This window comes from Saccopteryx bilineata, chromosome 10 (assembly GCF_036850765.1).
Source record: "Saccopteryx bilineata isolate mSacBil1 chromosome 10, mSacBil1_pri_phased_curated, whole genome shotgun sequence".
NCBI classification, from domain to species: Eukaryota; Metazoa; Chordata; class Mammalia; order Chiroptera; family Emballonuridae; genus Saccopteryx; species Saccopteryx bilineata.
In genome coordinates, this window is record NC_089499.1 from 46,458,538 (window position 1) to 46,472,605 (window position 14,068).

At 43.2% G+C, this 14,068-nt stretch overlaps 1 protein-coding gene across 1 annotated transcript in view; it reads left to right on the top strand.

Moving 5' to 3' along the window:
- Positions 1–14,068, top strand: part of C10H3orf20 (chromosome 10 C3orf20 homolog) — a 112,251-nt gene that overhangs the window by 41,613 nt on the left and 56,570 nt on the right. Inside the window, 3 exon segments of the mRNA XM_066245138.1 lie at positions 1,994–2,146; positions 2,909–3,029; positions 10,178–10,318. Of these exon segments, the coding sequence (XP_066101235.1) occupies positions 1,994–2,146; positions 2,909–3,029; positions 10,178–10,318 (415 nt within the window).

The following is a 14,068-nucleotide window of genomic DNA, read 5'->3' on the forward strand; positions in this document are numbered from 1 at the left end:
GACATTTTTTTCTTTCAACCTTATAAATATTCCATCCTTGTGCCTTTTGGTCTCTGTGGTTTCTGAGGACAAATTGGCCATTAGTCTTATTGAAGATCCCTTGTACATGACAAGTCTCTTTTCTCTTGCTGCTTTTAGGATTCTCTCTGTCTTTGTCTATTGACAATTTAATAATAATGTGTCTCAATGGGGCTTTCTTTTTTTCTTTTTCTTCTTTTTCCAAATGAGAAGAAGGGAGATAGAGAGACAGACTCCCACATGTGCCCCAACGGGGATCCACCTAGCAACCCCACCTGGGGCCGATGCTTTGCCCATCTGGGGCCATGCTTGCAATCAAGGTCTTTTTAGCACCTGAGGTGGAAGCTCCACTGAGCCATCCTCAGCACCAGGGCCAGTGCTCTCAAACCAATCTAGCTATGGCTGTGGGAGGAGAAGAGAGAGAAAGAGATAAGGGGGAGAGGGAGGAGTGGAAAAGCAAATGGTTGCTTCTCCTGTGTGCCCTGACTGGGACTCAAACCTGGGACATCCACATACTGGACTGATGCTCTACCACTAGTCAACCAGCCAGGGCCTCAGTATGGCTTTCTTTGAATTTAGCCTACTTGGAATTTGTTGAACTTCTTGAATATGTAGATTGATGTCTTTTGTAAAATTTAGGGAGTTTTTATCCATTATTTGTTCAAGTATTCTTTTTGCCCCCTTCTCTCTCTCTTCTTCTTCTGGGGCTCTTGTTATGCATATATTGGCCAAGTTGATAGTCTCCCACAGGTCTCCCAGTCTCTATTTTTCTTCATTTTTTTCCCCATGCCTCAGACTGAATAATTTCAATTGCTCTATTGTCAAGTCAACTGATTCTTTCTTCTATTGTGTCAATCTACTGATAAACCCATCTAGTGATTTTTAAATTTTTATTTATTATACTCTTCAGCTTCAGAATTTCTATTTGGTTACTTTTTATGATTTTTGTTAATTAATTTTTTTATCAGTTTGTGGGAAAGGATTAGTTGGAACCAGTGCTTCTTAGGGCCTCTTGGTAAAAATGAACAGGTAGACATTGACTGCTCTCCTAGGTTGGTCAGAAGAGGAGGCAGGGCCCTGGTCATTTAGCTCTGCGGTAGAGCGTCACCCCTGTGTGTGGAAGTCCCAGGTACAATTTCCGGTCAGGGCACACAGGAGAAGTGCCCATCTGCTTCTCCACCCTTCCCTCTCTCCTTCTTCTCTTTTTCTCTCTTCCCCTTCTGCAGCCAGGGCTCCATTGGAGCAAAGTTGGCCTGGGCTCTGAGGATGGCTCAATGGCCTCCACCTCAAATGTTAGAATGGCTCCAGCTGAGACAGAACAATGCCCCAGATGGGCAGAGCATCACCCCCTGATGGGCTTGCCAGGTGGATCCTGGCTGGGCGCATGCAGGAGTCTGTCGGACTGCCTCCCCACTTCTAACTTCGGAAAAATACAAAAAAAAAAAAGGAGGCAGCCTGACAGCATTATAAATACTACTGGCCTCAGAATTGAGATACCGGCTCTACCACTTCCTTGTGGTGTGATGTGAGGCAGACTATTTCTTTGCACCTTGAATTTCTCAACTGCAGGGTGACCAACTCATCTTGGTTTACCTGAGACTTTCCTGGTTTTAGCAATGAAAATTCTGCATTGCAGGAAACCTGTCAGATGCAGGGAAACCCTACTCATCTGTGAGATGGAGATGGTAATATTTACTACAGAGTGGTTGTGAGAAATAGAAAATACAGAAATGCACCAGAGGCATGGTTGGTTCCAAGTCATTTAGTTGTTACTTATGCAAAGTGCAGTGAGGGTCTTTGAAAACCAGTAATCATGTACCATTTTTGTTTTCTTTTTTAAAAATTTTTTACTGCATTTACTGAGAATGATGTACCATTTCGCTAACACTTTAACTTGTAGACTTGCTTTCCATGGGGCACCTGAGAACAGAACATGGGGAGTTCTTTGTTAGTTCTACTTAACCATTTCTGCCAGCTATCCCTCCGGAAACATTGCTGTGTGTCAGATACCCACATGCTGCAGAGGGAGAACCATCACCTGCCTCTTTAATGACATACCCAACATCTCCTTTCTGGCCCTGTTCAGTGCTGAAGGCCAGGGCTATGTTCACCACAACGTAAAGTCCCGGTGAGTGAGTTGGAGGAATTATGGCTCCATGGAAATATCTTTGGGGGTAACCAAGGAGGAAATTAAGGTGGTAAGTAGGAGTTCTTGGGGAAAGGAGAGGCCAGGCAGAGTCCAGAGGTTTAGGAAGGCAGTGCCTGCAGAAAGATAGGTACTTTGGGGCCCTCACTTGCTGTATCTGTGTCATAGCCAATAAGAATGGCAACTCTCTAAGACCTACTCTAGTTGTATCCCTACAGCTCTAAAACCTTGATTGTTGGCTAGATTTATGAATCAATTCTTTAGTAGAGAGAAGTGTTTTTTACCAGAAGAGAGTGAAGGAGAGAGCACCACTTCTGTGGGGTGTTTTTTAAAAGGCACATATTTTGCCAGCTAAAGTTGATTTTGCCTGGCCTTTCATAAGGAACTGTTCTTGGAAGAAATGACTTACTTTCATATATTAGATGCCACTCTTTTGATGCCTAAGATTGTGTATAATCAGAGTCCTGGGCAATAGGGCATACATTCCATTTCTGTCCCTCTTGGGCCGGAGCCTCCATCATCTCCCTCAGACTTGCCCTTCCCCACAGATTCTCCCATTAGCATCCACAGGAATGAAGGGGCCTCAGACCATATTAGGCAAGGGTAGTGAGACTGCCTACAGTATTTCATGCTTCCTCCAACTGGGGCAGAGTCTCAGAGCCCTGCCTGCCTATAGCCAGTAGTGATGAGGGCTTCCTTCAGCAGCCTGGTGGCGCTGGCTCCTCACCTGTGTGTCTCTCCTAGCTGCCCATATGTCTTGATCTTGGATGACGAAGGCGGGACCACCACCGACTACAAGGGCTATAGAGTCCACAAGTGGAGCTGGGTTTCTAAGACGGAGACTTTGCTCTCCCTGGAATATAAGGTAGGGGTTAGCAGCACACGTGGGGCAACCTTGGCAGCCTTCCCTGGGCTGCTCAGCATTAAGAGCCAGAGGGCCAGAGGGCTACCTGTAAGATAAGAACCCTGCTCTCTAGGTGACTGTGGTCTCATTCAGAGGTTCCCAAGTTGGTGAACTGTGGTCCAGAGCTGGCTGGCGTGAACTTTTCACCAGCCTACAACAACTGTTGGCTTAGCTGCTGTACCAAACTTTCTTGGTAATATCCTTCCTATGTTATTTTTCTTATTAATAATATTACATTTTGATCATTTAAATTCATTATTTTAGAGGTAACCATTATAGTAGTTGATAGTTTTATTTTTAATGCTTATATGTGGCAATAAGAAAAGTTAGCAATTCTATGTTGGTTTCCCAAGTTTTTGTTTCTATAACTTGACTATCTGTGAAATTTAAAAATCTGGGAATCAAAGGTGGCTGATAGACCCAAACCCTTTTTTTTTCTTTCATTGGGTTGTTCAGATGGCCATTAATCAAAGATTTGTTAATTTATTAATAAAGCAATTAAGTGTGCTTGTCACTTTATCTGAACCTGATTTTCTCATTCTTAGCACTACTGACATTGGGGATAGATAATTTTTTATAACTGTGTAGGATATTTAGCAGCATCCCACTAGATGCCAGTAGTACACCCTCTTTCATTTGTGACAACCAAAATGTATCCCCAGACATTGCCAGATGTCTCCTGGGGACAAAATTACCCCTGGTTGAGAATAACCAATCTAGGAGATAGAAAGACGAGTAATTCCTTTTTGAAGAATTCAAAAGTTTGGGTGGGGGTTAATTAGACACAGGGCAGAGAAGAGTAAGGGCAGTGAGAGAGGGACAAGCTCTAGGGTTGGGATTCAGAGAAAGATCACAGAACATAGACTCCACCCAGAGTAGCCTGAGACTAGAGCCCCAAAGTAAGGATTATGGACAAAAGCACTGCACTCTTGGAGTACATGGTGGAACTCAAACAGCTTACTCCTAATCTCCTGTGTCCTGCCTTTCCTATTCATCCTCTACATTGACCACTGCATTCTCATTCTTTTTTTTTTTTAATTGAAGTGAGAAGAGGGGAGATAGATTCCCACATGCACTCTGACCAGGATCCACCCAGTGACCCCCATCTGGGAACGATGCTCATAACCAAACTATTTTTAGCTCCTGAGGTGGAGGCTCCATGGAGCCATCCTTAGTGTCCAGGCTAATGCTCAAGCGGGACTCATTCGAGCCATAGCTATGGGAGGGGAAGAGAGAAAGAGAGAGAGAGAAGAAGGAGGGGAAGGGAGTGGAGAAGCAGTTGGTTGATTCTCCTGTGTGCCTGACTGTGAATCAAACCTGGGACTTTCACATGCAGGGTCGACACTCTACCACTTAGCCAACCAGCCAGGGACACATTCCCATTCTTTTCTTTCTTTTTTTTTTTTTGTATTTTTCCAAAGTGAGAAGCGGGGAAAGTGAAGGTGAGGCAGACAGACAGACTCCCACATGTGCTAGATTAGGATCCACCTGGCATGCCCACCAGGGGGTGATGCTCGGCCCATCTGGAGCATTGCTCTGCTACAATTCGAGCCATTCTAGCACCAGAGGCGGAGGCCATGGAGCCATCCTCAGTGCCCAGACCAACTTTGCTCCAATGGAGCCGTGGCTGTGAGAGGAGAAGAGAGTGATAGAGAGAAAGGAGAGGGAGAAGAGTAGACAAGCATATGGGCGCTTCTCCTGTGTGTGGTGGCCAGGAATCAAACCCGGGACTTCCACATGCCAGGCCGACACTCTACTGTTGAGCCAACAGGCCAGGGCCCACATTCTTATTCTTATATTTTGATTCTTTTAGATCAGTGAACCTCTGTTCAGAAATATTCCATCTATTGATCATATCTCAACCTTCATACCTCCTCCTCCAGCACCCAACCTAAAATGCACTCCATCTTTTCTCTGCCAATTCACAATTTTCCTCCCTCAAACCCCTGCTCAAATTTTTTCTTGTTTGTGGTACCCGACCCCATACCCATTTCTCTCTTTTCACATTGCAATGAAGAGAGGTTTGTAGCTCTGGTTGCATATCAGCAGCATCTGTGGGATTTTAAAAATGCATTTTCCCAGGCACATTTCCAAAGAGATTCTGATTCAATGGGTCGTTATGAGTCCTAGATTTTGAAGTTTTAATGAGTATTTCTGATACTTGGCCAGGTTCAAGATTTCAATCTAAGGGTATATTGAGGTGTTGTCTTAAAATTTAACTTTTTATAGCTATATGAAAAGTTTATAATGCAAGAAGATTATAAATTGGTTGTAGGCAGGCATCATATGTTGTGTGTCCATGTGGCCAAGTGGACAGACAGCTGGGATGAGAGTCTGAGGAGACAGGTTCTAGTGCCATTTTTCTGGACTCGGGGTATGCAACTTTGTGAAAACCACTCAGCCTCTTTGAGCCTTGGCTGTCTTGCCTATCCAAGATGGGTCCCCAGACCTGCTCTTCTGCCTCAACTGCTTTTGTAAGAACTAAATGAAATAATTGAGGGGAAGGTGCTTTGACATATCTAAAATGTTTTAACAGTGTATTTTTGTTTACTGTTCTGTTCCTTGGAGCTGTATACAGACATAACACAACAGGGCCTGGAGCAGTCAGGGGTGGTCTGGAAGACAGTGTCCCTTGAGTTGTAATGTGAGTTTAAACGCATATGATTTATGTAGAGAGAAGAGGGAAGGGAGAGGATTTTGGATAGAGAGAGTAACCTATTTAAAGACTGAAGTTGGGACTTATTGTTAAAAGTTCACAAGTGTCTCTTGCGAGAGAAACAAGGCCAAGAGGTGTATATACTGTAGTGTGAAGGTAAGAGGTGTTGAGATGTCAGGCTGAGGAGTGTGTATGCTTTATTGGAGGCTGCAGTGGCCAATTTGTTTTTACCCAGTGTAACATTTCCAGTGTTCTTCATTCCTCCCTGAAAATACAAGTTGCTTTCCGGTATCATTTCTTTTCAGCCCAAAGAGCTTCCTTTAGCACTTCTTGAAGTGTAGCTCTGTAGGCAACAAATTCTGTTTTCTTTCATGTGAAAATATGTCTTTATTAAAGGATATTTTACTCTAGATCTAGGGTTCTAGATTGACAGGGGTTTTTTTCCTTTTTGCATTTAAAGATGTTCTGCTGTGTCTGACCTCCATAGTTTATTATCAGAAGTCTGTAGTTATTCAAGTCATTAAATCATTATTCATTTTCACTAGCTGCTTTCAAGATTTTTTTTTTTTATGCAAGAGAGAGAGGGATAGACAGGGACAGACAGATAGGAAGGGAGAGAGATGAGAAGCATCAAATGGTGGTTGTGGCACTTTAGTTGCTCATTGATTCCTTTCTCATATGTGCCTTGACTGGGGGGCTCCAGCCGAGCCAATGACCCCTTTGGTCAAGCCAGTGACTTTGGGATTCAAGCCAGTGACCTTTGGGCTCAAGCCAGTAACCATGGGATCATGTTTATGATACCACACTCAAGCTGGCAGCTTCAGGGTTTCAAACCAGGATCCTTAACATCCTAGGCTGACGTTCTATCCACTGTGCCACTGCCTAGTCAGGCTAATTTCCTAAGTTTAGATATGATATGTCTAGGTGTTGTTTTCTTTGCATTTATTTTGTCTGGGGTTTACTGAGCTACTTGAATCTGTAAATTCACATCTTTAACCATATTCAGAAACTCTTCTGCCATTAGAAAAAACATTGTACTCCAGTCTCTCTCCTTTTCTTCTGAGACTCCAATTACATGTATTTTAGACCTTTTAATATTGTCTCAAAGGTCCCTGAGGCTCTATTATTTTTGTTGTTGTTGTCATTCACATTTTTTCTCTCTGCTTTTCAGATTGGATCATTTCCATGAATCTGTCTCCAAGTTCACTGACTTTATCCTGTCATCACCATTCTGCTATTATGCTAATCCTATAAAATTTATTAAATTTCAGATAATGTTATACATTCTAGAATTTCCATTTAGCTGTTTCTATATTTTCTATTTCTGGTATTTTTTATTTATTTATTTATTTATTTATTTATTTATTTATTATAAGTATATTTTCCTTTACCTCATTGAATATAGTTGAATTAGCTGCTTTAAAGTTCTTGTCTGATCATTTCAATATCTGGGTCATATCAGATAGGATTGGCCTCCATCAGTTATCTGTTGCTTTGAGAATGGCTCACACTTCAGAGGTTCTTCACATGTTGAGTAATTTTAGTTTGCTGACATTGTGAGTGTTCTGTTGTGGAGTCTTTTAATTCTGGTGTATTTCTCTGAAGAGTATTGATCTTTTTGTTTTAAAAGGCAAGGAACTTGGTTAGATTCATACCACAAACTTTGTCTCACCTGCAGGGGGGACAGCTCAGATCTCAGTTTAGTTTTTTTGTTTCTCTAACTGTAAGCTGCCTTGAGTCTGCCCTGTTCACGTATAGTTCACGGATCAGCTAGAGATGTGGACAGTTTATTCATAGTATTTGGGGTTCTATTTCTCTCCCTTCTGGAAATATTTTCTTACTTTTCTGTGACTATAGTTGCCCCAGGTCTGTCCTTTGACTCTTTGAACCGAGCACTGGTGGAGTTTGGGCCATGACTGTGGCCTGTCTTCAGACCAAATCTGTAAAACAGAAACTTATCCCGTGCTGGTGCTTTCCTTTAAGTTTTGACTCTTCAAAATCTGCCTGCTCTTATAAAAATCTTCATAACTTTGGGTAGTTTTGTTTCTTGTATGAGTCTTTTTGGTGGTTTTTTCCAAGCCTCTTAAGAGCTGACTCAGCTATACTGAAAGTAGAACCAGTTGGTTAGTTTTTAAGCTGAGGGCTTATATGCTCAGTCTAGCAAAGTATTTTTCAACGGCCAGTTCACGGACTGGTGCCAGTCCATGAAAGAGTTAACTACCCTGATGTCGTATGAAGATTATCAAGGTGGTTAGCAATCTTCATACAACATCAGCATGATTAATAATCTTCATATAACATCAGTGAGGTTAACTCTTTTGTGGACCAGCACAAAATTTCTGGTAGGCCGACACTGGTCCATGGATCAGCAGTTGGAAAACACTGGTCTAGCATTTGTGTGGAAGATTTGCTTGAGAGGGAAAGCTCAATGGATAGGCTAGTAGAAAGACTAGGTTGGGGTTACTAGCCAAATCTGACATGATTAAGGGTAGTAGCAATATTTTTAAAAAGAGTCATTTCAATAAAAAGAATTTGATGGCATTCAGGCATGGGCTGTAACAGATTAATGAAAGGAGAGGGGAATTATAGATGACTCTGCAATGGAGTGTATATCTTCTGGGTGGAAGCAGAGAAGTTTCTGAGTCAGATATCAATGTGTTTTTAGATGTTTTAACTGGGTTCAACAGCCATATCTCTTCAGGCTGTTGAATCCTGACCTAGGGTGAGAGATTGAGGGTGATGGATAGATATAGATATATAGATATATAGATATAGATATAGATATAGATATAGATATAGATATAGATATAGATATAGATATAGATATAACTGGGCTGGCTTTTGAACTCCTGAGCAGATGAGCAGTGACTGAATTTGTATTGGAGGCATTGGGGAGAGGAAGAGAAACCACCCAGGGATAAAGGATAAGAAAAACAGCTGCACAGTGCTAAGCCATTTGCCTCTTTTATCCCATGAAATCTGCTGAGTGCCTTAGGAGGCAGATTCTATTATTGTCTCCACACTCAGAGAAGGGAAGTAACTTGCCTAAAGTATCCCAACTGGTTAGTGACAACACTGGGATTTGAAACTTGTCCAACTGCAGTGTTTGAGCCCTAACCCATGGCTCTATTCTACATCTCTCTAGAAAGAAAATTGAAGAGAGTAGAGTTTCTCTTAAATGAGAGTGTGATTAACAAGCTTGAAGATGTCAAAAGACTTGGAGAGAAGACAGCTATGGATCAATTGTTTTCAGGGTGCTTGAGGGGACTAGCATCCAGATTCCAGAGTATGAGGAAGGGACTCATTGGTGAAAAAGTTGATTGTGGACCTTTGGGCTAACAAATGGAATAGTAGAAGGAAATGAAGGAGTGAAATGGAGTCTTTTCTTAGTTCAGGAGTCCTGGAATAGGTGTAGGTCAAAGACACTGAACACTGAAGGGAGCATCATCGTACAGCAATGTAAGGCTTCAGCCTCCTAGACCTTGGGTAGGAGCACTGTGTATAAATAACTGCACAGATGAACCGTCCACGGGCCTTATATGTGACTTGTTCTGCCACATCCTGACTGTCCCTGTTCGTGTTTGCTATGGGCCTTTGTGGCTCACAAAGCCACTTCCATAATCTTTATCTCATTTGAACCTAATACTCGTCTTTCAGCTATTTCATATAGAAGAATTTGCACTTCAGAGAGGCTCAACAGCTTGCTAACGGGAGGTAGAAGTGGGACTTACCCCTAAACCACAGAGTTCTTAGTAAGGAATGAGTTGCTATAAGGGCAGCTCATCCTCCCAGAAACCACTACATAGGAAATCCCACCACTTTGGAAGTGGTGAGAAGGGGTAGTTCCTTTGGTTTCTCCTCAGAAGAAGAGTGGTGACATATTTGGTGACAGTAGAGGAGGGCACTGAGCATGTGTGGCTCAGTTCCTGCTGGATTTCTTTTTACTCTCTGCCCACCCACCTGTGGAGGGCTATGTTCTGGGGCTCGCCGTCGGACGGTCCGCTTCCCGAGGCAGCTCTGTGTGCTGTAAAGCAAGGCTCATCATCAGACCTGGTGCCTGTGTGGACACAGTACCTGATTCAGGGATAGTTTTGGCTTCTGACCCTTCAAGCTGCATCCCTATCCAGCTCTATTAGAACCAAAGCTGACTCACCTGCTGGACTTCTATATCTCTTTCACAGCTGGTTCCAAGCTTGGGTTGTAAAAGGAAGTGGCAAGGGTAAGAAGTCATCAGCTACCTTTTTTTTGTTACTCGCCCAAAGAGAGACTGAAATTATTCTCTCTTCTCCATGAAAGCTAAATTCCAACATAAGAACCAGAAAGATTTTATATTCCCATCAGTCCAAGCCAAGAGAGGTGTTGTGCTTTGTGGCGGGTCAGGGAGGAGTGTGAGTGGGAAAGGCAGAGACAATAGAAGGAGGGGTCCGCTGAGATCTGATTTCTTCATCTGCAGGTGAATGAGCAAATGAAGCTGACGGTTCTAGGGCAGGACTCCATCACTGTCACCTTCACCTGCATGAATGAGACAGTAACACTCACTGTATCGGCCAACAACTGTCCCCACAAGGTAAGGCATGATAAAGGGTAAGGCAAAGCAGACCAGGAACCCAGGTTTAAGCCCAGGGCATCTCAACACGCCTTGCCACTCCATATCTCAATGCATTTGTACCTCTTACACCACCCCCATGCACGTACACCTGCACCCCATGCAAGGCACACCCTCTTTCTTTGCCTCATGGATTCCTACTCATCATTTACTGTCTGACCCAGCACCTTTTCTGTGGTACTTCTTTCAGTTAGGAGTCTTAGTTGTGACAGAATCCAATACAGACTGGCTTAAGCATGAAAAGAAACTATATTGGCTCAATAAACTGAAGTCTGTCAATAGGCAGTTTCAGGCATGGCTGGTTCCAGGCCCTCAACTGATTCCATAAAATCTTCCCATCTCTTGGCTCTGCTTTTTTATTTTTGGCTTTATTTTCAGGGAGTTTTCTTACAGTGACAAGATAGTCATGAGCATTTCTGGTCATTTCTCTCATACATGTTTTGGTCTCCCCAGGAGAACAGGGACTTCTGTTTCTTAAGTGCTCCAAAGTGCCACACTAACATCATTTGCTTTATTGGCTGTTCATACCTGAATTGCTCTTTGTGGCCAGGAATGTGTGTTGTTCTCACTGACCATGCTCAAGTGTCATGTCTATCCTGGGAGCCATGGGTTGCAATCAGCCCCGGGTGTAACACCTGGACAAAGAATGAGGAAGAAGTGTTTTCCTAAAGAAAAATCACAGTGCTTCCCAGAAGAGGAAGAGAAGCTGCTGGACAGAACAACTGCCAATGCTGCCCCCCTGATCCATCTCAGGCCGAGTCCGTCTCCCCTCAGCCCTCCCAGGCGCGGCTCACTTCTGTTCTAGCACTCCTTTATTTTAAGCCAGTCTTCTCCACCAAATTGGGAATTCCCTGTGATCTTTACCAATGCCTATTGTCCCCGGGTCCAGCACAAGGACTGCTTCAAATTAAGTGCTTACTAAATATTTGTTGGGTGGGTAAGAAAACAGTAGAGACTGGAAGCCCAGTTCTTTCATTTGCTGGGTCTGTATGGATCCTACTGCGTGCCTGGTCCTGAGTCAGCATTGTGGAGAAAGATGGAGAGGATGAAGGGGACACGATCCCTGATTTCTGAAAAATTTATAATCTAGAAGAGAACAGTTGACATACACCATGAGACTGAGGTAACCAAGGGCTCATTGATGGTGCAGGCCATCTGCGTTGAACACAAGGCACCTTGCTGGGATAGGCTCATTTAGGAAGGCTCCATGAAGTAGGAGCAGGAGGACCACACCTCTCAGTTTGCCCAAGGCCAGTCCCTGTTTACATCTGTCAGCCTGGAGGAATTATTAATAGCACACCCTTTCACTCTCAAAAGTATTCTAGTATGGGTGATCAATCATATGGTCACCCTGAGCAAGGCTTTCGCACTGTGGGGGCATTTGCCACCACATGCCACAGGCTCATAGACTGTGAAAGCTGATGGAACTCATAAGGCATAGCCAGCCTAATGTCCTTACTTTACCTGGGGACACAGGAGACAGGCATTTGTAGGGAGTCACGTTATCTGAACAAGATAACAAAGAACATTCATGTCTCTCTTGGAGGAAAGTGTTACACCTGTTTCTTTCTTTCTTTTTTTTTTTTTTTTTTGTATTTTTCTGAAGCTGGAAACGGGGAGAGACAGTCAGATAGACTCCCGCATGCGCCCGACCGGGATCCACCAGGCACGCCCACCAGGGGCGATGCTCTGCCCACCAGAGGGCGATACTCTGCCCCTCGGGGGGGGGGGGTCGCTCTGCCACGACCAGAGCCACTCTAGCGCCTGGGGCAGAGGCCAAGGAGCCATCCCCAGCGCCCGGGCCATTTTTGCTCCAATGGAGCCTTGGCTGTGGGAGGGGAAGAGAGAGACAGAGAGGAAGGGGGGGTGGAGAAGCAAATGGGCGCTTCTCCTATGTGCCCTGGCCGGGAATTGAACCCGGGTCCCCCGCACGCCAGGCCGACGCTCTACCGCTGAGCCAACCGGCCAGGACCTACACCTGTTTTTTTCAATGCATTTTTATTTCAGCAGCATTTTAACTTCATTAATTTATTAACTAATTCAATAAACATTTATTAGTACCTGCAGTGTGCCAAATTGGCTGCTGGGATGTAGAAATGAAGGAAGTCTCACTCTTTCTAGTCTCTGAAATACTTTCAGTCTAATCGAAGGGCGAAAGCATGAACACCTGTTGTGTTCCAGCTTAATAAGTGTGGAGCACTGAGGGAGCTGCCAGGATTTGTTAAAGGGGTCTCAGATAAGCACGCAGGAAACTCAGATGCTTGTGACTTCGGCCTGCACTTCATTACTTCAAAGAGCAGAATGACCCCAGGATTTTGAGTCCATCTGGGCTAAGATGAATGATCGTGCTTAATGATGAGTCCATCCTATTAATTTGGTTTGATGCTATTTCTCTAAAAGTGATTGTTGATGTATTTCACAGAACTAGAAAAAATATTCCAAAAGTTTATATGGAACCACAAAAGTCCACGAATAGAAACAGCAATCTTGAGAAAGAAGAACAAAGTTGGAGGAATCATGCTACCTGATATCAAACTATACTACAAGGCCATAGTAATCGAAACAGCGTGGTACTGGCATAAAAACAGACATATAGGTCAATGGAACAGAATAGAGAACCCAGAAATAAACCCTCACCTTTATGGTTAATATTTGCCAAAGGAGGCAAGAGCACAAATGGGTAAAGACAGTCTATTCAATAAATATCCCAATAAATATTGGGAAAATGAACAGATATGTGCAAAAAAATTAAACAAGACTACCTTCTTATGCCATGCACAAAAATAAACTAAAAATTGATTAAAGCCTTAAATGTAAGGCTCAAAACCATAAAAATCCTAGAAGAAAACATAGGCAGTAAAATCTCAGACATTTCTATAGCAGTAATTTTTTTCTGATATATCTCTTCAGACAAGAGAAACAAAAGAGCCTGACCTGTGGTGACACAGTGGATAAAGTGTCGACCTGGAACTCTGAGGTTGCCAATTTGAAACCCTAGGCTTGCCTTGTCGAGGCACATATGAGAGTTGATGCTTCCTGCTCCTAATCCTTCTCTCTCTCTCTTTCTCTTTCCTCTCTAAAATGAATAAAGTCTAAAAAAAAGAGAGAGAAACAAACAAAAAAAATAAATGGGACTACATCAAACTAAAAAGAGTTTGCACAATAAAGAAAGCCATTAACAAAATGAAAAGACAACTCACTGAATGGGAGAACATATTTGCCAATGATACATCAGATAAGGGGTTAATATCCAAAATTTATAATGAACTTATACAATTCAACATAAAAAACCCAAATAATCCAATTAAAGAATGAGCAAAGAATCTGAGTAGACACTTCTTCAAGGAGGACATACAAATGGCCAATATGCATATGAAAAGATGCTCAACAGGCCTGACCTGTGGTGGCGCAGTGGATAAAGCATCGACCTGGAAGTGCTGAGGTCGCCGGTTCAAAACCCTGCACTTACCTGGTCAAGGCACATATGGGAGTTGATGCTTCCAGCTCCTCCCCACCTTCTCTCTCTCTGTCTCTCCTCTCTTTCTCTCTCTCTGTCTCTCCCTCTCCTCTCTAAAATGAATAATAAAAAAAAAAGATGCTCAACAGTCACTAATCATCAGAGAAATGCAAATTAAAAGCACATACCAACCGATGGCTCGGTTGGTTAGAGCATCATCAGCACAGAGGTTGCTGGTTTGATCCCCGGTCAGAGCACATACAGGAACAGATCGATGTTTC